We start from the raw sequence: 26,780 nt of genomic DNA on the forward strand, positions 1-26,780 counted from the left end.
TTTCAGACTTTTTTTTCCACATTCTTGCTATTCTCAATGGGGATAACTGCCACATATAAAACATCTTATACAAGTTTTCTTTATATGCAGTTGACATTGTCATTTTATAATTTTCTTGTTCTATTATTAGCAGAAATCGTAGGGATGTGTTGTGTATTCTATTTCTTCCTCTTCTTAAAAATCAAGCTTCTGGGGGCTTTAGAGACCAACGTTTTTTGCACTCAAAATTGAAAAACCCATGAGAGGACTTCCTTTGCGGTGGAATTGCATGCTTCAAAATGGTATTTCTTGGTGTTTTTAAAAAATCAACGCTTTTGCACCCAGAGGAGAGGAGGAAAATTCCTGACCCTGCAGTCAGAAAAATGGGGGCTTTGGAGGAAAAACTTTTTCTGGGTCAAATTGAAAAACCCGTGATGGGACGGTAACCGTCCTGCCACGCTTAGGAATTATTTCGATTGTGGCACCTAAACCAACAACCAGAATCCTATAATTCTAATTTATGTTAATGAATTCTCTGTGCAGCTAACAATGAAGTGATAAAAAATATCACATCGCTTCCCTGCTCTTGTTGAAAGATAAAAAATTTGTCTTGTCTTGGTGAAGTTCCCTTCCTACCCTTAAAAATGGTTGTTATTTCTTGCTGTTATTATAAATCAATGTTTTTGCACCCAGAGGAGGAAAAGACGACCTGGTACCCTGCTTCTGCGTGCCCTCCGACCTTCCCGGGGGCTGCCCGTTGGTCCAAAACACCTGGTCTGCTTGTTCTTCCATTGACCCGTGTGTCAACGCTCCAATTAATGCACCCGTGGAAAGCAGAATTCCAAGACAGGTAGATCCTTCAAAAGGTTTATTGGATACGTGAAATTGGTACGAGTGGTGAAAACCGGCTCTGAAAGTTCCTGCCATTTTCAGCTAATGTCAAGTGAAACTTCCCCCCTTTTCCCCCATTGTCCAATCGAAGTGCCGGGTGTCTGCTTGGTTGCTCCACTCCGCTTTTTTACTCCGCTTTTGACTATAAAAACACAGCTATGTATTTCCCACCCCTCCCCGCCCGTTCTTCTGCCCTGTAGCGACCCTGAAGCCTGCAAGGTGGTCTCGGCCAGAATCGCTTCGGGGTTGACGCCGAGCAACTCCGGTGTAGCCTGCCCCCTGCCTGGCTTCCCAGCCTCCCAGGGACTGCCTGCTGGTCTGGATGGATGCGTCCTACCGTACCTGAAGCTGGTGCTTCTAACCCTTGCAAGCAGGTCGGGTAGAATTTGACAGGTTCGAACCGTGACCTGCCCCTCAGCTCCACCTACCTGTATTTTCTCAGCTGAGTCCCGCGGCACAGTGGAGTGCCGTGCCTCGGCTGTTTTCCTTCCCAAGCAGCGTTCCGAAAGGTAAGTATTCTCTAAATTGTGCAAGCGGTGAGCTGGTTGTTAAACCGGTAGGATCCCACCCCTGCTCGGCTCTTCTTCCGTGGGAGGCCCTCGGCTCCGAGAAGGTTATGCGCAAATACAATACAATCCTATACCCGTAGAAGGAGTCTCTGTCCAGCCAGGCCTCTGCACTCTTTCCATGCCCATTTTCTCTGTCCTGAGTGAGCAAAAGGGTGTCTTATTTCCCTTGTCCAACTGCATTGCTATCCTTTGGAACAAATTTTACATCTGCGAGAAAAACGGGGGGGGGGGGAGCATTTCCAATTGGACAATACGGTTTTCTGGTCAAAAATGGAATAAATCTTTCATATGAATTCTTTTCTCTTTTTCTTGGTCATCCAACCCCGGATGTCATCTCCGCCGTCCGTTTCTCTCAGGCTTGGTCAGCGTTTGCGGATCAAAATATCCCAGCTATCCTTCCAACGCAGAGCCTGCAACTCAGATTTCGAGAGTGCCGGTTCTCCGTAGGTGAGCGGGCGGAAGGTGTAGTACGTCAGGTAGATGGAAGACATCCAGGCCGCTACCAAAGCACTGTGCATGCTCTTGTAAAGCCTGGATCTGTCCAACAGAGAGACAAGCATAAAAAAAGGAGGATGAGACTCTACAAAGAATGCAGGGAAGACTGACCGAGTTTATTCAGGAGGTTAAAATGGCTCCTCTTTTATTCCCTATGAGAGTGGCCGTTCGTGGTCCGCCTGTGGCCTTACTCCCAAGTCCACCCCCTTCTTTACCTGTTCCCTTCTCCTGCCAGCTGTGCATGCGCACAACGGGAACAAGCTCCAGCTGTTCTTCTGCCTCAGTGCTGTCTGACTTTGAAGGCACCTGATCGCTGCCAGATGGCCCCGGCCCCCTCTCTGCCTCCGACACAGAGCCCTCATCAGAGCCTTCCCCAGACTCCAGGACTGGCCCGTGCTCCTCCCCAACCTTCTCACCGTCTGAGTCTGCCGCCAGCTATGCTGGAGGTCCACAAGACCGGCTGTTCTACCTGCAAAGGAAGTCACTAGTGTGCTGCAGAACGACGGGGATCAGAAGAATTTGAAAAGTGACAGCCGGCAGGTAATGGTAAAGGAAGAGGTTCTTCTCCATCAAGAAGAAAGGCAGGTAGTTTGTGGCCCATCCGCCCACGCAGATCCCTCCGGCCAGGAGCCACTGCTGCCAAGTCTCTGAAGAGGAGCGGGATAGGGAAATAGGCAAGTCAGTTTCTCAGCCTGACAAAGTGCCAGGTCGGGTCGGGGCAGAGAGGAGAACAAGAAATGAACTTAGGGGCGTTTCACCACCTTTCAGGCAGGATGGGTGCAGTGAATGCAAGAGAGTTCATCGAAGCCTGGCGCTCCACAAGAGTCAGTGTGTCCATCAAAAGGCACACTGATCTACCACCAGGCGTGGGATTCTACCGGTTCAGACTGGTTCAGGTGAACCGCTTTGTTCTGACTTTCAGCTGGGCGCAGGCAAAGCGAACCGGTTGCTACACCGATAGGATCACAGCCCTGCCTACAACCAGCCTGCTTACCACCCCGTCTCGGAATACAAAGCAACCACACAGCCAACTGGACACGGCACCCACCCTCAACCAACTCACGCAATTGCGCGCACACGCACACACACACACACACACACAAACACACACAGCAGTTCACCTCCCAATGCGCCTGACCTGAAATAATCTGAAATAAATTGGTAGAGCTTCTCCTACCTGAGCAGGGGGCTGGACTAGAAGACTTCCCAGGTCCGTTCCAGGATTAAAGCCAATTTTATGTCAGCAAAAACAGACCTCAAAGGCTTCAACTCTCTGCAACAGGTCTAGGCCAACCCAATTAAGGGGGGTCTTGGATAGAAGATCGAGACGGGGTTGGAGGTCCCAGACCTTCAGGGATATCCCGGATATTTCGCCATCGCCGGAGCAGGTACCCCAAGAACAAAACCACATAGACGATGGTGGCTACATTGGCTGATGTCCAGCTGACGAGGTTTCCCAGAAGGTGAATTTGAGCCTGGCCAAGAAACATTGAGAAAATGCTTTGAGTTGTGTTTTGCGACCTTATGATAAACCAAATCCATGGTTCGCTTTAACAACTGTGTTACTAACTGAACAACTGCAGTGATTTGCGTAGTGGCAAGATGAGTCTCAAAATGAGGTAAAGCTCATTTCGCAAATGCCTTGCTTAGCAGCAGAAATTTTGGGCTCGGTTATGGTTGTTAATTGGGAACTTGCCTGTACGCTTAAAAAGGCAGCCAGATATGGACTGTTGAAATTCACTCTGGGACAAAGGGAGAGCTGGAGATTGCCCGCGTGTATTTCAGAAAACATGATTTCTAAAGTCCACATAAAAATCCAGTAAAATCACCCCTGAGCTGGAATGGAACCAGTAAGCGATGTTGGTCTCCAGGGTGATCCGATCTAAGGGAGATGAGCTGTATTTATGTTCCGTGTCCTCGTTTTTCAGGGTAAGGATCTTCCACTAGAACGAAACACAAGAATTGGGAATTCCGGATATCGATGCAAGCTACAAGTGATGCGGCTCCTAATTCAAAATGTCGCTTGAAGTCTACAACCCCCAAGTTGTGAAACCGGCTGTCAGCGTTTACTCAACACACTTAACGTTCTGGTGTGTTTTAGGGGCTGTAACTTGGGGGGGGGCTCTGCCTGGTTCAGCTTGGCGCCTCGCCGGCATCCTGCCATCAAGGGCTGGAAGGGAAGGAAAGGATGGAAGGGCAATAAAGCTGTGTGTATACGTGATGGAAAATTGGAAGTGGCAAGGTATTGACAAAAATCAATAAATGGAACTTCAATTCCCAGAATCCCCTGGACGAGTACACCTGCTGCTGAGAATTCTGGGAAATGAAGTCCACACTGTGACTTTATCGTAGACTGACTTTCTGGACCTTTCTCTCACCTGCAGTTCGGTGAACTTGGCAACAAAGGTGAGATTATGGCTAATGTTGATCTGAGTGGGCAGATGCAATTCCACCTCTCTTTCTTTCTGCTCATGGCCTGCAAAGGATTAAAACGAGAGAGATCTGAAAAAACAGGTTAGTTGGGGCAAAACCTTTCTCCCACAATCCCTTGGGGGGAATCTCTAAACCCACCTGGGATAGGTAGGGTGGACCGCTGCTCTCAGAGGAGCATTTGGGTCAAACCCTTGACTTACAAGAGTTCATTTTATGACCGTTTGAACTTACAACAGCACTGCAAAAAAGCGACTTATGACCGTTTTTCATACTTATGACCATTGCTGCCTCCCCATGCAAATTCAGACACTTGGCAACTGGCATGTACCTATGACAGTTGTGGTGTCCCGGGGGCCACGTGATCACCTTTTCCAACCTTCTGATGAGCAAAAGCAACAGGGAAATCAGATTCACTCAAGGACCAGGTTACTAACTTATCCGCCGCAGTGATTCACTTAACAACCATGGCAGGAAATGTCGCAAAATGGGGAAAAACTCACTTAACAGTCTCTTTTGGCAACGGGAATTTTTTTAGTTAAGTCGAGATCAATTTCTCCAAGTATGGACTGAGTGGGGGAAAAAAAACAAGTCTTTCCAGAACTTTGAATGGGGAGGGAACCTTCATTCACATACAGAGGTTTTCCTAAAACAGGGGTCAGCAATCTGCAGCTCTGGAGCCGCATGTGGCTCTTTCATACCTCTGCTGCGGCTCCATGTCCGTCACAACCTGCAGTGTGCGATGTACTTAGCTTTTCCACCCCTGGTAGTCCAACCATGGATAAACCCAATGAAAGTTTCAGGAGGAAACAGAACCTTTCATTCAACTCCACATGCAAGTTTTGTGTCTGCTCAGGAAATAGTTCAGGCAGGGGAAGGGTTCCGTGTCCCCGGGTGTTTTCTTTTTTCTGTGGGGAAATGTGTCCAAGTGGCTCTTTCAGAACCTTTCTTTGCCAACCCCATCATAAAAACTAACTTTTGCCATATCGGTGTTCTTCCACGTTCCACAACATGCTTTGGTGGTGCCCCTTGGAGATCTTCTCGCCAATCACCTCCAGTTGTCGGTACCCCCACTCGGGAAGAGACGCTTCACTCAGCTGGAGGGGAGAAAAAGAAGGGAATGGTTGTTTAAAAAAAAAAGGTTTAAAATGCTTCCAAGAGGTTGAAAGATCTGGGAGATCTTTGCCTGAAATGGTACAGAGTAGTTGGACTAGAAGACCTCTAAGGTCCCTTCCAACTCTTATCCCAACTCTTATTCTGACTACGTGCCTTCTCTGTGACATTGCAAGAAACACCAGAGGTTGAGACTCCAAGCCTACTCACCTTTAACACGGCCGACGTGTTGACGTGGACCAGTCTGACTTCGGACAGGATCGTTTTCCAAATCTCATTATCCGAGTCGCGGTTCACAATTTCCTGTGTGTTTGAAAGAGATGCTTCCTGATGCTGCAATTTGGCTAATACTCTGCCTTCGTTGCTCCTACCACGTCATGGAGTTTCAGCATCTGATACTGTCAGGGTTCCAAGTAGCATCCAAAACTAAATCAGAGTCCGAGCAGAGCCATGTTGGCACATCTGGGAAAACCCAAATCTGAAAGCTTCCCAGTTTTCCCCACCAAGTTGAAAGTCCAACAACTTGCCCCCACACCCAGCAGCCCATCTTCCACTGCCATGCTGGCGGTTCCACCCATCCCGGTCAGGTGCAGAGGCGCAGAGACAAAGGATGACCTTGGCTTTCTACAAATAATTTTGTTATGGCTACATACCGTCTAACTCCGTACAATCCCCCCTCCCATTTTCCCACAATACAAAATGCATAGTATAATAGTAAGAAAGTGTGGCAGGCCAAAGAGCCAAAAGAAAAGATGGCTGCAGGCCTGACAGATATATAACTAGATTAGGAAAGGGGTTAAGAGCCAGGATGGTGTTGTGATTGCGCAGTGGTTAGCGTACGGTATTGCAGGCTAACTCTGCCGGCTGCCAGCAGTTCAAGGTGGACTCAGCCTTCCGTCCTTCTGAGGTGGGTAAAATGAGGACGCAGATTGTTGGGGGCAAGAGGCTGACTCTATAAACCACTTAGAGAGGGCTGTGAAAGCAGTATGATATTGCTGTGTTTATTGTTTATTTTTTTACTTCCGCTTTAAATCCAATGCCTTAAAATTCTACAGCCTGCCACTTACAACTCTCCAGAGATTCTGAGCGGGCATGGAAATGTTGTAATCGATGTAACAGGATACCTCTTGGGAATGCGGGCTGAGGGGTGCAGCCACGTCATGCCTGCAGAGTGGAGAAAGCAACAGAAGAGAATACTTGGACCTCAGGGTCGGACTGTGGAGTCCATGGTGCTCCCTGTGCTGGTTGGTTTTCTTGGCAGATGTTTCATTACCCAACTAGGTAACATCACCATTGTTAGAAGGGAGTGGGATGGAGGAAGGAAGGAAGGAAGGAAGGAAGGAAGGAAGGAAGGAAGGAAGGAAGGAAGGAAGAGAATGAGTTCCTCGGTGCTCTCTGAGCTTAGTTTTTTTCTTGCATTTCATTAGGTAACATCATTAGTGCTAGGAGAACACCGATTGCAGTCAGAAAACAGGATTAAAACTCCTTAATTGCACAGCACGTGGGCAGACCTAACCATCCTAGCTAAGAGGTATAACGCTAGAGAATTCCTGGAAGCCTTGCGCTCAGACAAGTCTCACCTGATTCCAGGGAAATTAGGCAGAGTCTCTTTCAAGGCTCTTGCCCAGCCCGTTATAGAGTTGAGGGCTAAGCTACTCTTATCTGACTCTTCCCTTGGCAGCATCTCTGGATGCAGCCTCCAAGGACATTCCCACATACCATTAACAGCCGTTTCGAGATGACACGCAGCTAGAAGCCAAAGAAGAAACAGCTTACGTGTTGAGGTAACGGCTTGTGATTCCATGGACCGGCTGCACAATGTTGCCGTGTCGCACGGGTTGTGGCGGGTTGCTAGTGACCAAATGTTGCCTATTTGGGAGCGGCAGAAAAAACGACGACTGGAATCATCAATATCAAAGCATAAGGTTCCCCTCGCACATATGTGCCAGTCGTTCCCGACTCTAGGGAGCGGTGCTTATCTCCGTTTCAAAGCCAAACAGCCAACGCTGTACGAAGACGTCTCCGTGGTCATGTGGCCGGCGTGACTCAATGCCGAAGGTGCACGGAGCGCTGTCCCCTTCCCACCAAAGGTGGTCCCTGTTTTTCTACTTGCATTTCTTTATGTGCTTTCGAACTGCTAAGTTGGCAGAAGCTGGGACAAGGAACGGGAGCTCACTCTGTTACGTGGTGATAGGGATTCGAACCGCCGAACTGCCAATCTTTCTGATTGACAAGCTCGGGGCCACTGAGCCACTGTGTCCCTTCAAATATACAGTATATCAAATTTGATATATCAAAGTACATCAACCCACTAAGTGAGGCTGTAATGTGATTATTTATTCCTTTTTATTATCCAAGTTACTTCTCCCTTTTAGTGGTATTATTATTATTTTCTCTGTTGCCTTGCAAATATACTGAGTACGTCTTTCATCTTCATTAAATGACCCAATAATCCCTTGTGGGGTGGAGTCTGGGCAATTGAGTGGAGTTAGCGGTGTGTTTTACTGGCCGGATGCCCTTCCTGTCGCCAATGAGGCGTTTTGTTCAGCAGATACATTTTTGGTATGCCCAGAGAGAGAAATATCTGCCTCCGACTAGGATCGAACTCACAGCCTCCTGACTGTCATGCTTGGGCAAATAAAGTAGAGGTAATGCTCGACTTACAACCGTAACTGAGCCGAAAATTTATATTGCTAAGTGAGAAATTTGTGAAGTGAGTTTCGTCCCATTTTACGACCTTTCGTGCCACCGTGGTTTTAAGTGAATCACTGCAGCTATTCATTTAGCAACAGGGATGGTAAATTAATCTCGCTTCCCCGCTGACTTTGCTTGGGTAATCACACGACCTCGGGAGACTGAGACCATCATAAGTGCGAGTCACCTGCCAAGCATCTGAATTTTGATCATATAACCACAGGGACGCTGCAGCGGTCGTAAGTTTGAAAAAAAAAGACAGTGGAAGGGAAAGAAGGAAGAAAGAAAGAGAAAGGAAAGGAGGGAGGGAGGGAAGAAGGAAAGGGTGGGAGGAAAGGATGGATAGAGGAAATAAATAAATAAATAAATAAATAAAAAGAGGATGGTAGGAAGGAAGGAAGGGAGATAGAAGGAAGGAAGGAAGGAAGGAAGGAAAGAAAGAAAGAAAGAGGAAGGAAGAAGAACAGGGAAGGAAAGAAAAGAAATGGAAAGGATATGGAAGGAAGGACTCCAACATTTCAATATTTTTGATCAATTAGCCCCTGACGCAGCTCGGTCTCACCTCTAAACTAGCTTGAAAGGCGCTGCTCGTGATCTGATCGTGGGGGCCGGATCGGTACAGCAAAATCAAGTGGATGTAGAAAAAGGAGAGGTAGAGAGCGCCGGGGAGGATCAGGAGAGCAAAACCCCGGGCCAGAAAATGGCCGAGTACAGAGACCTAAAATGGAAAAGGCAGAAGGGTTCACGTTTGTCCTAATGTGTTTTCTCAATGAAATATTGCAGGACGAAGCTAAATAATAATCCTAATTTATCTTAATAAGGCTAAAATAACTCACTCTAAATAATCTGGGCCCTAAAACTTTAACAGGTGTGTGTCTCTGCGTGTCAGACAGATCAGGAGAAGGGCTCCTTGTTTAAGCTTAAATCAATTAAAATTTTATTTTATTCCTTTTGCCCTGCCTTTGTTAATGTTTTGAAATAATTCAAGTGCCTGCATGGGCCTGATACTCTTTCCTCTTCCTATTTTCCCCATAACAACCACCCTGTGAGGTGGGTTCGGCTGAGAGAGAGAGAGGGAATGGCTCAAAGTCACCCAGGTAGTTTTCATTTGTAAGGCAGGACTAGAACTCACAGTCTCCTGGTTTAATACACCAGCACTTTCACTACTAGAACTGGCTCTCCAACAATTCATTCATTAAATTAATCAATCAATCAGACAGACACTAGCGTTCTGTCTATCAAATTTACATGGTAACCAGTCTCACACAAGGTAACTCTAGGCAGCATACCGAAAAACATGAATTAATTCCAAATAAGATACTTATGACAGAGATATGTATTCATGATCATTTGATGTTATGTTTAATTCATTTAACCGTCATAAACATTTAGGAGGATTTTCCCCAATAAAAATGAAATCTATCAACCAGCCTCTTTGTCTTCTATCATCTCCTCCCCTCTCCCTCCCTCCCTCCTTCTCTCATTTTCTTTCTTTCTTTCTTTCTTTCTTTCTTTCTTTCTTTCTTTCTTTCTTTCTTTCTTTCTCTCTCTCTCTCTCTCTTTCTTTCTTTCTTTCTTTCTTTCTCTTTCTATCTATCATCTATCTATCTATCTATCTATCTACCTATCATCTATCTATCTATCTAATCTCCCTCCCCACCCTCCTCTATCTAACCTTATCTACCTATCTATCTATCATTGATGGATATGACACCTCTATGTTAGAGAGTCTTGCCTCTAACTTACCAATACTCACAATTTTACCATCAAACAGGTATGGGAAACCACATTCCTTGCAACCTTGACTGAACACGTCCCAAGAGAAACTGCTGGGTAAAATTAAAACCCACAGATTCTGAAATCCAAAGTTCTCCAGAAGGCTTGGAGATCAACTTCCATCATCTCAGAGCGACTGCGTCCCATTTCATCCTCCGACTTACGTTGGACAAGGAGCGATCTCCAACCAGTTGCCAGGAATGGATCCCCGCCAGGCTCAGAATGAGGAGGTAAGTGAAGAGGCCCGTGTATTTCACCCTGCGAAGCAAGCAGGAAATGTCAACCCAACCAAGCCAATCGGAAGGAGAAGGTAAGGAGGAGAACACATAGACAACAAATTGATGGAGACTGCCAGAAGATCTAAGGGAAGTGGAGACAGCCAGAAGATCTAAGACAGGTATCTAACGTTTAAGCAACTTTAAGACTTGTGGACTTCAACTCCCAGAATTCCCCAGCCAGCATGGGGAATTCTGGGAGTTGAAGTCCACGAGTGTTAAACTCACCTCTAGAAGCGGCTAAGAGGCTTATGAACAAAGCAGTTATTAAATATCTTAGCACACCATCAAGAGATAAGCTTACCCAACTGCACAGGAACAGGAGACGCCGTTAGTAACAGCCAAATCCACCATCTGGTAGAAAAAGGGCTTAAAAAAAAAAGAAAAACATATTTACTCACAGGTCAGCCTTATGACATTCCAGACGACTGCAGGCATTCAATTAAGATTTGTGACAAGAAAGGTTATGGGCAAAATGCACTTAATAACTGTCTTCCTTAAAGACAGAAATGTCAGGCTCAATTGTGGCTGTAAGCTGAGGAATAACCTGTATGTTATGTACTACAAATAATAATAATAATAATAACCCACAGAAAAGTTTTCAGCCCGGTTGTGTTGCAGAATTCATCCCCATCTGGGTTTGGCTGAGCCTTAAAACACCATTTATAAACCATGTTAGTCTGGGGCATACGTCCCCTTAGTGTAAATGCAAAAGATACTTTATTGCTTGGCCTGATTTGGATAATAATAATAATAATAATAATAATAATAATAATAATAATAATAATAATAATAATAATAATAATAATAATAATAAATTTAAATTTATTAGCCGCTCCCTCTCCAGATAGGACTCGGGGCGGCGTACAATAAAACATATAAAACATAAAACATGTGCAAACACATAGACATCCAAATACACACATATACAAAGACATACATGCACGGAGGAGGTAACAAATTACATCACATTTAGACAATTAAAAGTCACCATTAAAATACCCCATTAGTAATACCACAATTTAAAATTTAAAAGGACTGTCAGGAGGAATAAGAAAAAATTTACAGTTGAGCCAGGCCAGATAATTGAAAGAGGTGGGTCTTCAGCTGTACACGGAAGGAGCGGAGATCGGAAGTAATCCTGATGTCACGGGGGAGATCATTCCACAGGGCTGGGCCCATCACAGAGAAGGCTCTGCTCCTGGGTGTCGCCCCCCGACACTGTTTAGCGGACAGCACCCGAAGGAGTCCCTCTCTGTGTGAGCGGATTGGTCGTAGGGATGTATGGGGCAGGATGTGATCCTGCATGTAACTAGGTCCTGTGCCATGAAGCGCTTTAAAGATCGTAATCAAAACCTTGAAACGCACTCGGTAGACTACAGGAAGCCAGTGCAGCTCGCGCAGGAGAGGTGTTACGGGGGAGTATCTAGTCCTCCCCATAATCACCCGCGCGGCCGCGTTCTGGACCAACTGCAGTCTCCGAGTGCATCTCAAGGGAAGCCCCATGTAGAGAGCATTGCAGTAGTCCAGGGGAGACGTCACCAGCGCATGGGTGACTGTGTGTAGGGCATCCCAGTCCAATAAGGGGTGCAATTGGCACATCAAGCGAACCTGATGGAACGCCCCCCTTGCCACGGCTGTTACATGATCATCCATGGACAGCCGGGCATCCAGGAGGACGCCCAAATTGCGCACCCGTTCCATGGGGGCCAGTTGCTCGCCCCCTATGGCCAGAGATGGAAGCAACTGGTTGAACTGGGAGGCCGGAAGCCACAGCCACTCCGTCTTGGAAGGGTTGAGTTTTAGTCGGTTGCCATCCATCCAGACCCGTACGGCCTCCAAACACCGGGACATCATTTCGACGGCCTCGTTGGGGTGGTTCGGGGTGGAAATGTATAGCTGAGTATCATCAGCATACAGATGATATCCCACCCCGAAACCACGGATGATCTCGCCCAGCGGTTTCATGTATGTGTTGAACAGGAGAGGCGAGAGCACCGACCCCTGTGGCACCCCACATGTGAGGGGGCTCCGGGTCGATCTCTGCTCCCCTGCCAACACACGTTGCGTCCGGCCAGAGAGGTAGGAGCCAAACCACCGTAAAACGGTGTCCCTGACTCCCAGCCCCTCTAGCCGGTGCAACAGGATACCATGGTCGATGGTATCGAACGCCGCCGAGAGATCTAATAGGACCAGGATAGAGGAACAACCCCTATCTCTGGCCCTCCAGAGATCATCAACCAACGCGACCAAGGCCGTCTCCGTGCTGTGCCCGGGTCGGAAGCCGGACTGGCGCGGGTCTAGATAATCATTCTCCTCCAGGTGACGTGGAAACTGTTGTGCCACCACACTCTCTACAACCTTCGCTAAAAAGGGAAGGTTGGAGACTGGACGATAATTGACTAGATCCGTTGGGTCCAGGGAAGGCTTCTTGAGCAGGGGCCTCACAACCGCCTCTTTCAAGGCGGCCGGTAGAAACCCCTCACCCAACGAAGCGTTCACTAGGCCCAGGAGCCAGTCGCGCGTAACCTCCCAGGATGCCAGTACAAGCCAGGAGGGACACGGGTCCAATAAACATGTGGTAGGACGCAGACGTCCACACAACCTGTCCAAATCCTCGATGGCAACCGAGTCAAACTCCTCCCAGAACGGTCCCTCAAGACTCGCCTCGGGCGTCTCCACTGGACTACTGAAAGGGGCCCATCCCATCCGGATTTGAGCGACTTTGTCCTGTAGATATTTCCCAAACTCCTCTGCTCTGCCCTGTAAAGGGGCTTCCCGCGGTCTCTCAAACAAGAGGGAGCGAGTCACCCGAAACAGGGCGGCAGGGCGGTTATCTGCGGACGCAATAAGAGCGGCGCAATGTTGACGTTTGGCCGCTCTTAATGCCACGAGGTACGTCCTCAAATAGGCTCGTGCCTGTGCTCGGTCAAATTCGGAACGGGAGGATCTCCAACGACTCTCTAGGCGTCTCTTGTGGCGTTTCATCACCCTTAGCTCCTCGGTAAACCAAGGCGCCAGGGTGGTTCATCGCCGCAGGAGAGGCCGCAAAGGCGCCACCCGGTCTAGGGCCCCGGTAGTCGCACTATTCCAGGCGTCTACCAGATCCTCTACTCGGGGGCGGGTCAGGTCCACAGGAGGTGGCCCAAGCTCCGTCTGGAACCTATCTGGTTCCATCAGGCGCCTGGGGCGGAACCATCTAATGCCTTCCAGTTCCGCCTCCCCGCAGCGGGGGGTAGCACCAGGGAAGTCAAGCCGGAGAAGTGAGTGATCTGACCATGACAGGGGAATAATGGCTGGATCCCCTATTCCCAGATCACTCGTCCACTGGCCAGAGACAAAGACAAGGTCCAGCGTGTGGCCTCCCTCGTGAGTAGGGCCCTGAATTAATTGGGTCAGGTCCAGGGCTGTCATGGAAGCCATGAACTCCCGAACCCCCTCTGATGCTTCTCCCATCGACGGCAGGTTAAAATCCCCCATCACTAAAAGTTTGGGGGTCTCAACCGCCACCGATGAGATCAGCTCGAGGACTTCAGGCAGGGCCGCTGATGTATAGCGAGGAGCCAGGTATACTATCAGCAGGCCCAACTGCCTCCCTGGGCCCCATCTCACGACGAGGGATTCACACCCGGATGTCTGCGGCACGGTGAACTCTCTCGGCTCCAAGTCTTCCCGGATAATCACTGCTACCCCACCGCCCCTTCCCTGGGCCCGAGGCTGGTGAAATGCTCGATAACCTGGCGGGCACATTTCCACGAGGGGTAGACCTCCCTCGTGGCCCAACCAGGTCTCGGTTATTCCTGCGAGGTCCGGCTCCCCCTCCAAAATTAGATCGTGGATGAGGGGGGTCTTATTGACAACGGACCTCGCGTTGCATAACAGCAGTCTCAGGCCTTGGGTCTGTAGATCCTGACCACCTAGTATGCAGGGGTTGGTACAAACGACCGGGTATGACCAAAAACCCCGGTCTCCCAACCGACTACGCGCTCTTGATCTGTCCTCGCACCTGCCCCTCCCCACGACCGTTGGTATCAATGAGCCCTGCACAGGAATGCTATCTTCCCTCTCCTCCCCCACTCCGCTCCCTCCTCCTTCGACCACACCTAGATGCCTGGCTCTACCATCCCTCCTGACCTGTTCCCCCCCCATCCCTGGAACCCCTTACAATTTTTAAAAAACAATTAATTAAAAAACCCCTCAATGTGCGCTTCCTCCACCTCTCTGGGTTAATGAACCCGTCCTTGAGGTGGGCCCTTGAGAGGGCAGGAGGCCATAACTGCGAGAGGGGGGACTCCCGCAGTAAAATAAGGTCAGACCTCGCATACATGATAAATGATAAATACACCGGGCTAAAGATGGATTCTGAGTGCTAGAAGTGTTAAATAAGTCTACCCGTTAAAAATCATGACAGAACGGCAACCAAGATTACAAGATGAGAGAGGTGAATAAAGAAATAGGAAGAGGTGACTAGAAAATAAGTAGAGCCTATAATCTACAGTTCTCAATAGTAGGGGGTTAGGCAATTCTTAAAAAATCCGTGAGAGGGTGAGCAGATGATCCATAGTGGGCGGGGGGGGGGGGGTCAACAGCTCCCTGCAGTCCTTCCAAGCCCCAGGTGGTAAGGGGTTAAGCCGATCTCAAAATCTATGCAGAGGCAAGCCCCAGGTGGTAAGGGGTTAAGCCGATCTCAAAATAAATAATAATAATAATAATAATAATAATAATAATAATAATAATAATAATAATAATAATAATAATTTGAATTTATTAGCCGCTCCCTTTCCAGGCAGGACTCGGGGCGGCGTACAATGGGGCATATAAAACATAAAACATGTGTACAAACACACAAACATACATATATACAAAGACACACATGCACGGAGGAGGTAACAAATTACAACATTTAGACAGTTAAAAATCACCATTAAAATACCCCAATTGTAAAAAACCCAATGTACAATTAAAATTTAAAATTTAAAAAGACAGTCAGGAGGAGTGAGAAAAATTACGGTTGAGCCAGGCCAGATAATTGAAAGAGGTGGGTCTTCAGCTGTACACGGAAGGATCGGAGATCGGAAGTAATCCTGATGTCACGGGGGAGGTCATTCCACAGGGCTGGGCCCATCACAGAGAAGGCTCTGCTCCTGGGTGTCGCCCCCCAACACTGTTTGGCGGACGGCACCCGGAGAAGTCCCTCTCTGTGTGAGCGAATTGGTCGTAGGGATGTGAGGGGCAGGATGCGATCCTGCATGTAACTAGGCCCTGTGCCATGAAGCGCTTTAAAGATCATAATCAAAACCTTGAAACACACTCGGTAGACCACAGGAAGCCAGTGCAGCTCGCGCAGGAGAGGTGTTACAGGGGAGTATCTAGTCCTCCCCATAATCACCCGCGCGGCCGCGTTCTGGACCAACTGTAGTCTCCGAGTGCATCTCAAGGGAAGCCCCATGTAGAGAGCATTGCAGTAGTCCAGGCGAGACGTCACTAGCGCATGGGTGACTGTGCGTAGGGCATCCCGGTCCAATAAGGGGCGCAATTGGCGCATCAGGCGGACCTGATGGAACGCCCCCCTTGCCACGGCTGTTACATGGTCATCCATGGACAGCCGGGCATCTAGGAGGATGCCCAAATTGCGCACCCGTTCCATGGGGGCTAGTTGCACGCCCCCGATGGCCAGAGATGGAAGCACCTGGTTGAACCGGGAGGCCGGAAGCCACAGCCACTCCGTCTTGGAAGGGTTGAGTTTTAGTCGATTGCCATCCATCCAGACCCGTACGGCCTCCAAACACCGGGACATCATTTCGACGGCCTCGTTGGGGTGGTTCGGGGTGGAAATGTATAGCTGAGTATCATCAGCATACAGATGATATCCCACCCCGAAACCACGGATGATCTCGCCCAGCGGTTTCATGTATGTGTTGAACAGGAGAGGCGAGAGCACCGATCCCTGTGGCACTCCACATGTGAGTGGCCTCCGGGTCGATCTCTGCTCCCCTGCCAACACACGTTGCGTCCGGTCAGAGAGGTAGGAGCCAAACCACCGTAAAACGGTGCCCCTGACTCCCAACCCCTCTAGCCGGTGCAACAGGATACCATGGTCGATGGTATCGAACGCCGCCGAGAGATCTAATAGGACCAGGATAGAGGAACAACCCCTATCTCTGGCCCGCCAGAGATCATCAACCAATGCGACCAAGGCCGTCTCCGTGCTGTACCCAGGTCGGAAGCCGGACTGGCGCGGGTCTAGATAATCATTTTCCTCCAGGTGACGTGGGAACTGCTGTACCACCACACTCTCTACAACCTTCGCTAAGAAAGGAAGGTTGGAGACTGGACGATAATTGACTAGGTCCGTTGGGTCCAGGGAAGGCTTCTTGAGCAGGGGCCTCACCACCGCCTCTTTCAAGGTGGCCGGTAGAGACCCCTCGCCAACGAGGCGTTCACTAGGCCCAGGAGCCAGTCGCGCGTAACCTCCCAGGATGCCAGTACAAGCCAGGAGGGACACGGGTCCAATAAACATGTGGTGGGTCGCAGACGTCCACGCAACCTGTCCAAATCCTCGATGGCAACCGAGTCAAACTCCTCCCAAAGCGGTCCCTCAAGACTCGCCACGGGCGTCTCTACTGAACCACTGAAAGGGGCCCATCCCATCCGGATTTGAGCGACTTTGTCCTGTAGATATTTCCCAAACTCCTCTGCTCTGCCCTGTAAAGAGGCTTCCCGCGGTCTCTCAAACAAGAGGGAGCGAGTCACCCGAAACAGGGCGACAGGGCGGTTATCTGCGGACGCAATAAGAGCGGCGCAATGTTGACCTTTGGCCGCTCTTAATGCCACGAGGTACGTCCTCAAATAGGCTCGTGCCTGTGCTCGGTCAAATTCGGAACGGGAGGATCTCCAACGACTCTCTAGGCGTCTCTTGTGGCGTTTCATCACCCTTAGCTCCTCGGTAAACCAAGGGGCCAGGGTGGTTCGTCGCCGCAGGAGAGGCCGCAAAGGCGCCACCCGGTCTAGGGCCCCGGTAGTCGCACTATTCCATGCGTCTACAAGGTCCTCCACTCGGGGGTGGGTCAGGTCCACAGGAGGTGGCCCAAGCTCCGTCTGGAACCTATCTGGTTCCATCAGGCGCTTGGGGCGGAACCATCTAATACCTTCCGGTTCCGCCTCCTCGCGGCGGGGGGTAGCACCGGGGAAGTCCAGCCGGAGAAGTGAGTGATCCGACCATGACAGGGGAATAATGGCTGGATCCCCTATTCCCAGATCACTCGTCCACTGGCCAGAGACAAAGACAAGATCCAGCGTGTGGCCTCCCTCGTGAGTAGGGCCCTGAATTAACTGGGTCAGGTCCATGGCTGTCATGGAAGCCATGAACTCCCGAACCCCCTCAGACGCTTCTCCCATCGACGGCAGATTAAAATCCCCCATCACTAAAAGTTTGGGGGTCTCAACCGCCACCGATGAGATCAGCTCGAGGAGTTCAGGCAGGGCCACTGACGTATAGCGAGGAGCCAGGTATACTATCAGCAGGCCCAACTGCCTCCCAGGGCCCCATCTCACGACGAGGGACTCACACCCGGATGTCTGTGGCACGGTGAACTCTCTCGGCTCTAAGTCTTCCCGGATAATCACTGCTACCCCGCCGCCCCTTCCCTGGGCCCGAGGCTGGTGAAATGCTCGATAACCTGGCGGGCACATTTCCACGAGGGGTAGACCTCCCTCGTGGCCCAACCAGGTCTCGGTTATTCCTGCGAGGTCCGGCTCCCCCTCCAAAATTAGATCGTGGATGAGGGGGGCCTTATTGACAACGGACCTCGCGTTGCATAACAGCAGTCTCAGGCCTTGGGTCTGTAGATCCTGACCACCTAGTATGCAGGGGTTGGTACAAACGACCGGGAATGACCAAAAACCCCGGTCTCCCAACCGACTACGCGCTCTTGATCTGTCCTCGCACCTGCCCCTCCCCACGACCGTTGGTATCAAAGAGCCCTGCACAGGAATGCTATCTCCCCTCACCTCCCCCACTCCGCTCCCTCCTCCTTCGACCACACCTAGATGCCTGGCTCTCCCATCCCTCCTGACCTGTTCCCCCCCCCATCCCTGGAACCCCTTATAATTTTTAAAAAGCTATTAATTAAAAAAACCCTCAATGTGCGCTTCCTCCACCTCTCTGGGTTAATGAACCCGTCCTCAAGGTGGGCCCTCGAAAGGGCAGGAGGCCATACCTGCGAGAGGGGGGACTCTCGCAGTAGCAGTAGGTCAGACCTTGTGTACGTGAGAATCATACAAAAATCATACAGTTATATCACGGGGCAAGATTATTTCAAGTGCTGAAGATGGAATCATAGTTTGTCGTGAAATTGTCCTTACCCTAGATGGAAAGGGTAAGTTGGTGGGCTAGCCGACTAGCTAGATTTATCTAAGGAGGCGCTCAAGATGGTATTGGAGCCGATTAAAGCAGGATGTTAATGAGAGAGCCATAGTCATGATAATAAAGAAAATCAAGAAAATTGATGGAAATCGAAGTTTTGGCAAGGGAGGCAGTTGTCAACAGGGGTAGAAGGGAAAAAGTCAAGCCTTCAGCAGATGACCACCAATCCCCCCGGTGTCTCTCCTCCATGTCCAGGCCCAGGGAAGAATGGCCATCTGCCTCCTCGGGGTCCTGGAGCTCATCTTCCCGGGGGCTGTTGTTCTCGAATCCGAGACCGCCATAGCTCCCTGAGGCTTTCCCAAGCCTCCTGGAGTTGGCAGCACTCTCTCTAGCCCCCCCGGGCCTCGTTCTTCTTCTTGCAACTCCCCTGGAGAACCAGGGGTCATGGCGACCAGAGGGTGTGGCGCTCGGCGTCTCCGACTGCCTCCCCCGCCGCCGCCATCGCCAAACCCTCGCCACCTGAGCTGTGCGAACCGCCAGGGCAATCCTCACCTCCGACATTGATCTTCAAAGCTTGCCACTCTGGCCTGCTTCCCTCCGGTCTGCTTCGCTCAGCTCCACCCTCCACCAGCCGCTTCCTTTTGTTCTACCCGACTCCATTCCACAGAACGCGGCTGTTCACCAGCTCCTCGGCCAGCGCGTCTCCAAGCCTCCATGTCTCCACGCGCTTCTCCGCTCGGCGCCTCTCGCCCAACCAGCCGACCACCCGATCACCCTGCCCAACCAGTCCAAGCCAGGACAGAGCCGGGGGTGGTCGCCGACAAATCCCGACCCTCAGAATAAAACCGAGGGTCGGCAGCACCCCTCCCAGCAGGGAGGCCCCTCCGCAATCATACGGAGCTCACAGATCGGCCGCCATTCCCTCCGGAAGCTCCTCCTCCTTTATCTATGCAAAGGCAGGCGGATAATCCGTAATGGGCAGGGGGGGTGTCGACGGCTCCCCGTAAACCTTCCAAGCCCCAGCGTCGCCTCCGCGCCATTTCAGGCGGATAACTTCATGCTTAAATGCAAACAATAGTGGAACATTAAAGTCATTTCTTCTTACCTCTGTTTCTGACTGTTATGAAACTTCAGATAAGATAAAACTGCCAGCAGGATGAAAAATATTAAAATGGACTCCAGCAGCATCAAGCTGGATTGAGTTATTAGTGAATTTTCTGTGGAAACACAAAAGGAAAAATAAGAAATTGCTCCCTCTCCCCATACCGATCCTTCTATGAGCTTTTTACAGGAGGGGTCTCCAACTTCCGACTTATGGACTTCAACTCCCACAATTCTAAGAACTGAAGTCCACAAGTCATAAAATGGCCAAGGTTGGGGGACCCCAGTTACAGCAAGAAATATAAAGATAAGGACAGGAGTGGGATTTAGCCAGTTTGTCCAACCGGTTGTTGCAAGGACCGACAACAATGACAAGGATGGCATCAACAGAGGATTGAAAGGAACGAGATCTTATTTACCAAGTAAAATCAGGACTGCAGCACCCATGGCAACGAAATGGGTGAAATGCAACTCGACCAGGATTTGGTACGCCAAGGGGATGCGTAAGCCACCAGCTGTGGCTGGTAGCAGCCGCAAAGCCCAGATGGGTACATTGGAGCTGTACTCTAGGATAGAATCGCGGAAAATCAGTACCAACCAAAAATGCAGGCGTAGCAATAGCACTTAGCCTTATATACCGCTTCACGGTGCTTAACAACCCTCTCTAACCAGTTTACAGAGTCAGACTTTTGCCCCCAACGATCTGGGTCCTCGTTTTACTGACCTCGGAAGGATGGAAGGCAGAGTCAACCTTGAGCCTGGTGAGATTCGATCTGCCAAATTGCAGGCAGATGACAGCCAGCAGAAGTAGACCGTTTCGCCTTTAGCATTTTAAAGGTAAAGATTCCCCTCACATATATGTGCTGGTTGTTCCCACCTCTAGGGGGCGATGCTTATCTCCGTTCCAAAGCCAAAGAGCCGGCGCTGTCCGAAGACGTCTCTGTGGTCATGTGGCCAGCATGACTCAACACCAAAGGCGCATGGAACCTTCCCACCAAAGGTGATTCCTATTTTTCTACTTGCATTTCTTCACGTGCTTTCGAACTGCTAGGTTGGCAGAAGCTCACTCTGTTACGTGGCACTAGGGATTTGAACCGCCAAACTGCCAACATTTATGATCAACGAGTTCAGCATCTTTGCCGCCACCGGGTCCCTAGCATTAGAGTTTCCTTTATTTCCCCCCCTCTAGTTTGAAAACAGTTTAGCTGGAGGGTGAATCATAAACCGCTTTACCTGCTCCTATCCTGTTCCACAGAAAATTTCCATGAAATCCCCCTAAATAACCTGAAAAAGAAAGAGAAAAATAAAGTTTCCATGGTCAAAACTTAAATTAAAGATCTGACTGCATCCGTATTTTTTTTCAGCGATACATCGATTCCCGCCCCCTCCCCCTTCTCCATCTAGATACTACACACATCTTGTAAACTTTGACAAACGCAGTAATCGGTTCAAATATTTTATTATTTGAATTGACATATAGCCCCGATGTTCCACTGCCGTGGATTTGGGGTGGCGCGCAACAAAAATAAAAATATGTAGAAAATAGATAACACGTAAAACCGCACAAACGCTTCATAATAAAAATGTTTGAACCAAGGGTCCTAAAATATTAGAATACGTTAAACTCCTGCCCGGGAACAAAGCTTGATGCATAAATTATGAAATTCAGGTATTATGACTATCAAAAAGGGGAAGAGGAAGATATCCCCGAAGGAAAGAACGGGAGCTCCATTATATAAAACCCTTAATCGGGGCAGGAATGTCATGGCCTCGGGGCTCAAGTTTTGACTGCCGTATTTTTCGGAGTATAAGACGCACCTTTCTCCCTCAAAAAAGAGGCTGAAAATCTGACAGGGGACAGTACACAACATATGAAGGAGGGACGGGTCATGGCTCTGCCAGAAGACAGCGGGGAGAAAGCAATATTGAAAAGACTCAGGTCACAAAAATAAGTATATTTGAAACATTATTGCAATTATTGATATAATGTAATTGTTGGAAGTGACATATGAGATGATTGAATATATGGTTGATACAATGTAAAACAAAATGCTGCCAATGTTTATCTCTTACTTTTTGGTTTTTTCTTCTGTAAAAGTTGTGAGATTTGGGGGGATTTCTACCTTTCGCACGATGTAACTGTCAAAAATTTTTGTATACCTATTTACCCCTTCCCATAAATGTTTGTAAGAACTAATAAAATTCTTTAAAAAAAAAAGAGGCTGAAAATACGGGTGTGTCTTATACACACCGAATACAGCATTTTTGGCCTCCTGAAACCCAGCCCCCTTCGCCAAAATGGCCGGGCATAGGTTGTAGGTGGCCTAATATTACTCCAATTCCCAACAGTAGAGAGTAGGGAGAGTGCCTATTTGTTATTGCAGGATGAATTCTTTGAAAATTCGCATACCTCCGAGAGCGAAAAGCATGTGGCCGAATGGCGGTCCGCTATCATCTATGAAAAATATCCGCTTCATGTACAAGGATAGGAACTGGCCGTAGTAAACTTCATCAAAACTGGAATAATGCAATAAAATAAATTTTTTAAAAAGAGAGATATATTTCTCATCAAACCCTTCAAATAATTGGATGTGTCACCCCAACAGAGAAAACTCACCGGATTTCAATTCCAAAACAAGAAGCGTTGTAGTTACAGAGAGTTATTGACGTACGGCCACAATTGAGTATGTTGCCAAGTGAGAAATTTGCTAAGTGAGCTTTGCCCCCTTTTACGACTCTTCTTGCCACGGCTGTTAAGTGAATCACTGCAGTTTTTAAATTAGGAACTCAGGTTGTTAACTGAATCTGGTTTTCCCAATGGACTTTGCTTGTCGTAATGTCATAAAAGGGGAATATGTGATCAAGGGAGCCACTGCAACCGTCATAAATTTGAGTCAGCGGCCAATCCTCTGGATTTTGATCACGACCAGGTCGGAGTGCTGCAATGGTCATTTACTGTGAAAAATGGTGGTAATTGAATTACTGCTGTTGTTAAATTAGTAACATGGTTTATTAAGTGATTTTCAATTAACCTCTGAGATTCACTTACCATTTGTGCCAAGCAAGGTCACAAAAGGAGGCAAAACTGACTTTTAGCAACTGGCACCTAAAGTTTTGGGCTGAATTAGGGCTGTAAGTAGCAAACTATCTTTCATAACAGAAGAACAATGTAGCACGAAGCCAAATTTAGCAGTTTCTATTCCCCCCTCCCAACTACTACACTATTGAAACAGCATAGAAAATTATAAGAAAGTGTGGCAGGCCAAAGATCCTAAAAAGAATATAACTACAGGCCTGACAGGCGGCCTCTCCTCAAAAGAAAAACGTTTCCTGCAAAGAGAATAACATAAAAGTCAACATAACAAAATTAACCACCTCTTCTCCACCCAGGGGAACCCTTTGACTTCTCGGGTAACTTCCCATTGAATTGCTTTACTAACTTCTCCACTTTTAGGTTCCCACTGTTCACCCAATTATCTTCAGACCAAGGGTAACCCTTCCAATGCACTAAGTACTGTAAGCGACCCCTATTCAGCCTGAAATCTACAATTTTTTCCACCTCAGATTGTATTTCCCCTTCTATTACTACAGGAGGAGATTGAGCTTGGGTGGATGCTCTTCTGTTAGACCCAATTACTGGTTTCAACAAACTCCAATGAAATTCTGGGTCAATTTCCCCTAGACTTCTGGGTAGACTGAGTTGAACTGTAACTGGGTTAACTATCTTCACTAGTGGGAATGGACCTAGAAATTTTGGACCCAATTCCTTGCTAAGCATTTCTAATCTTATGTATTTAGTAGATACAAAACCATTTCCCCCCACACGGTAGGGGTTTTGGAGCGAGCGATGTTGATCATCTTGCTTCTGGTAGGCTTCTGCCGCAACTGCTAGAGCCTTCTTCGTATTCTCCCATCCTTTCTTTAGCATGTCCCTCCATTCACTCAAAGAATGGACCTAGATCCTTTGTCTCTGCAATGGAAATGGCGGTCTGCCTCTGAGCTCCGTATGTCTACGGGGGCTCTTGATGGGGCAGGGATGCTGCCGGCCCTCTTTTCCATCCTGAGGGCCGGGAATCCAGTTAACGACCACCCTGGCTTTTTCTAGGACCCAAGTGGGTCCTCCAGGGTGGTCGGACAGCCGGGGGGGGGGAGGAGAATGTGCCGGCTGGAGTTGGAGTTGGAGGCTGGCGGTATGGGCCGGGAGCCGGAAGCGGCGATGGTCCGAGCGACGGAAGGACAGCCCGAGCGGCGGAGGAATGGGGAAGGGAAGCGGTGGCGGCAACCCGAGCGACCCGAGCAGTGACGGCGCTCGACCCGGCGACCCGAGCGGTGACGGCGACGGCGACCGGAGACGCCAAATGCCAAATTTCCGGCCGCTGTGAGTTACGAACCAGCGGGAAGCCTGGCGAAGGCCATTTGAGGGCCGTTTGAGGGCTGAGCAAGGCTCGAGGTGCCGGAGGCCGACGGAAGGCCGGTGGGAGGATCATAGGCCAGCCGGAATGGCGCTCGGGCCTGGAGCGGCGGCTGGGGGTCGCCGAGCATGCGGAGGGCCACTTGTGGCGGAGGAAGGCCATGACGGGGACGAGACGCTGGAGGTCTGCACCGGAGGTTTGGCAGGCGGAGGGAGGTCTGTGGCACTGGGGGCAGGGCAGGGACCAGGGGTTTCCCTGGGGACTGGCAGGAGGCTTAACGCCAGGTTTGGCAGAGGATTCATCGGCCTCCTGCCAGCTGCCTGCTTGGCTGTGTCCATCCGCTCCTCGCTGACTAGTTACTGTGTCCATCCACTCCTCGCTGACTATTTACCAACTATCTGCTCTTGTTTACTATCTGGTTGTGCCCACCCGCTCCCCGCTGACTGTCTGTGTGCGCCTGTTGGACCACCCCCCTACCATCTTTACCCCTGCCGTTTTACTGTCCATCTGCCTCCTCCGCTCACTACCAACTACAGACTATGGGCTATCTGCCCCTTACCGCCCACCACTGACTATCTTCCAGTCCCCATCTATAGACCATCTAACCAGCTTACCATTCCTTCCATCTAGGATGTGGACTATCAGCACTTGTTAACCTCTTTTCGCATGGAACCCTGGCTTGCTAATTTATGCTAACATCGACAGCACCCAGTAACGAGCTTTGGCCCTGCTGCAGTTATAAGTTCATCATATATTTGAGGTAAGACCTGCTCCTACTGCGGGAGTCCCCCCTCTCGCAGGTATGGCCCTCTGCCCTTTCAAGGGCCCACCTTGATGACGGATTCATTAATCCAGAGAGGTGGAGGAAGCGGAGACTCAGGGGTTTTTTAACTAGATGTTTTTTAACTGTTTTAGGGGGTTCCAGGGTGGGGGGGAGGGTTAACCAGGCCAGGAGTGGGATTAGTGCCAGGCGAACAGGTGTGGTCGGGAGGGGAGTGAGCGGAGTGGGGGAGGGGAGGGAGAATGATATTCCTGCAGAGGGCCTTTTTATTCCAATGGTCGTAGGGAGGGGTGGGTGCGAGGATAGACGAAAATCTTGTAGTCGGTTGGGAGACTGTGGCCGTTGGACACGCCCGGTCACTTAATAATAATAATAATAATAATTTGGATTTATTAGCCGCTCCCTTTCCAAGTAGGACTCGGGGCGGCGTACAATGGAGCATAAAACATAGAAGATATATAACAGCACATAAACGTACATAAATACAAAACACACATACACGCATACACGGAGGAGGTAACAAATTTCATCATTTAGACAGTTAAAAATCAGCATTAAAATACCCCAATTGTAAAAACCCAATATGCAATTAAGAATTAATATTTAAAGACAATTTAAAAAACAGTTAGGAGGAATAAGAGAAATTACGATTGAGCCAGGCCAGATAATTGAAAGAGGTGGGTCTTCAGCTGTACACGGAAGGAGCGGAGATCGGAAGTAATCCTGATGTCACGGGGGAGGTCATTCCACAGGGCTGGGCCCATCACAGAGAAGGCTCTGCTCCTGGGTGTCGCCCCCCGGCACTGTTTGGCGGACGGCACCCGGAGAAGTCCCTCTCTGTGTGAGCGAATTGGTCGTAGGGATGTGTGGGGCAGGATTCGATCCTGCATATAACTAGGCCCTGTGCCATGAAGCGCTTTAAAGATCATAATCAAAACCTTGAAACGCACTCGGTAGACCACAGGAAGCCAGTGCAGCTCGCGCAGGAGAGGTGTTACAGGGGAGTATCTAGTCCTCCCCATAATCACCCGCGCGGCCGCGTTCTGGACCAACTGTAGTCTCCGAGTGCATCTCAAGGGAAGCCCCATGTAGAGAGCATTGCAGTAATCCAGGCGAGACGTCACTAGCGCATGGGTGACTGTGCGTAGGGCATCCCGGTCCAATAAGGGGCGCAATTGGCGCATCAGGCGAACCTGATGGAACGCCCCCCTTGCCACGGCTGTTACATGATCATCCATGGACAGCCGGGCATCCAGGAGGACGCCCAAATTGCGCACCTGTTCCATGGGGGCTAGTTGGACGCCCCCGATGGCCAGAGATGGAAGCACCTGGTTGAACCGGGAGGCCGGAAGCCACAGACACTCCGTCTTGGAAGGGTTGAGTTTTAGTCGGTTGCCATCCATCCAGACCCGTACGGCCTCCAGACACCGGGACATCATTTCGACGGCCTCATTGGGGTGGTTCGGGGTGGAAATGTATAGCTGAGTATCATCAGCATACAGATGATATCCCACCCCAAAACCACGGATGATCTCGCCCAGCGGTTTCATATATGTGTTGAACAGGAGAGGCGAGAGCACCGATCCCTGTGGCACTCCACATGTGAGTGGCCTCCGGGTCGAACTCTGCTCCCCTGCCAACACACGTTGCGTCCGATCAGAGAGGTAGGAGCCAAACCACCGTAAAACGGTGCCCCTGACTCCTAGCCCCTCTAGCCGGTGCAACAGGATACCATGGTCGATGGTATCGAACGCCGCCGAGAGATCTAATAGGACCAGGATAGAGGAACAACCCCTATCTCTGGCCCTCCAGAGATCATCAACCAATGCGACCAAGGCCGTCTCCGTGCTGTGCCCGGGTCGGAAGCCGGACTGGCGCGGGTCTAGATAATCATTTTCC

The 26,780-nt window shown here is 49.6% G+C and overlaps 1 protein-coding gene across 1 annotated transcript; it reads right to left on the minus strand.

Annotated features, from left to right (window-relative positions):
• Positions 1 to 832: 832 nt before the first annotated feature.
• Positions 833 to 22,583, minus strand: LOC309384606 (protein O-mannosyl-transferase 1-like). Its single transcript, XM_081938306.1, is given in 17 exon segments — positions 833 to 1,976; positions 2,404 to 2,581; positions 3,283 to 3,409; positions 3,764 to 3,877; positions 4,313 to 4,410; positions 5,341 to 5,461; positions 5,688 to 5,780; positions 6,545 to 6,641; positions 7,254 to 7,375; positions 8,734 to 8,889; positions 10,112 to 10,205; positions 10,527 to 10,554; positions 10,557 to 10,591; positions 19,693 to 19,804; positions 20,108 to 20,254; positions 20,922 to 20,972; positions 22,099 to 22,583. Coding segments are annotated over 17 exon segments (1,815 nt in total). The 5' UTR covers positions 22,166 to 22,583; the 3' UTR covers positions 833 to 1,801.
• Between the last annotated feature and the right edge of the window lie 4,197 nt (positions 22,584 to 26,780).

This window comes from Natrix helvetica (assembly GCF_964273705.1).
Source record: "Natrix helvetica genome assembly, chromosome: 1".
NCBI classification, from domain to species: Eukaryota; Metazoa; Chordata; class Lepidosauria; order Squamata; family Natricidae; genus Natrix; species Natrix helvetica.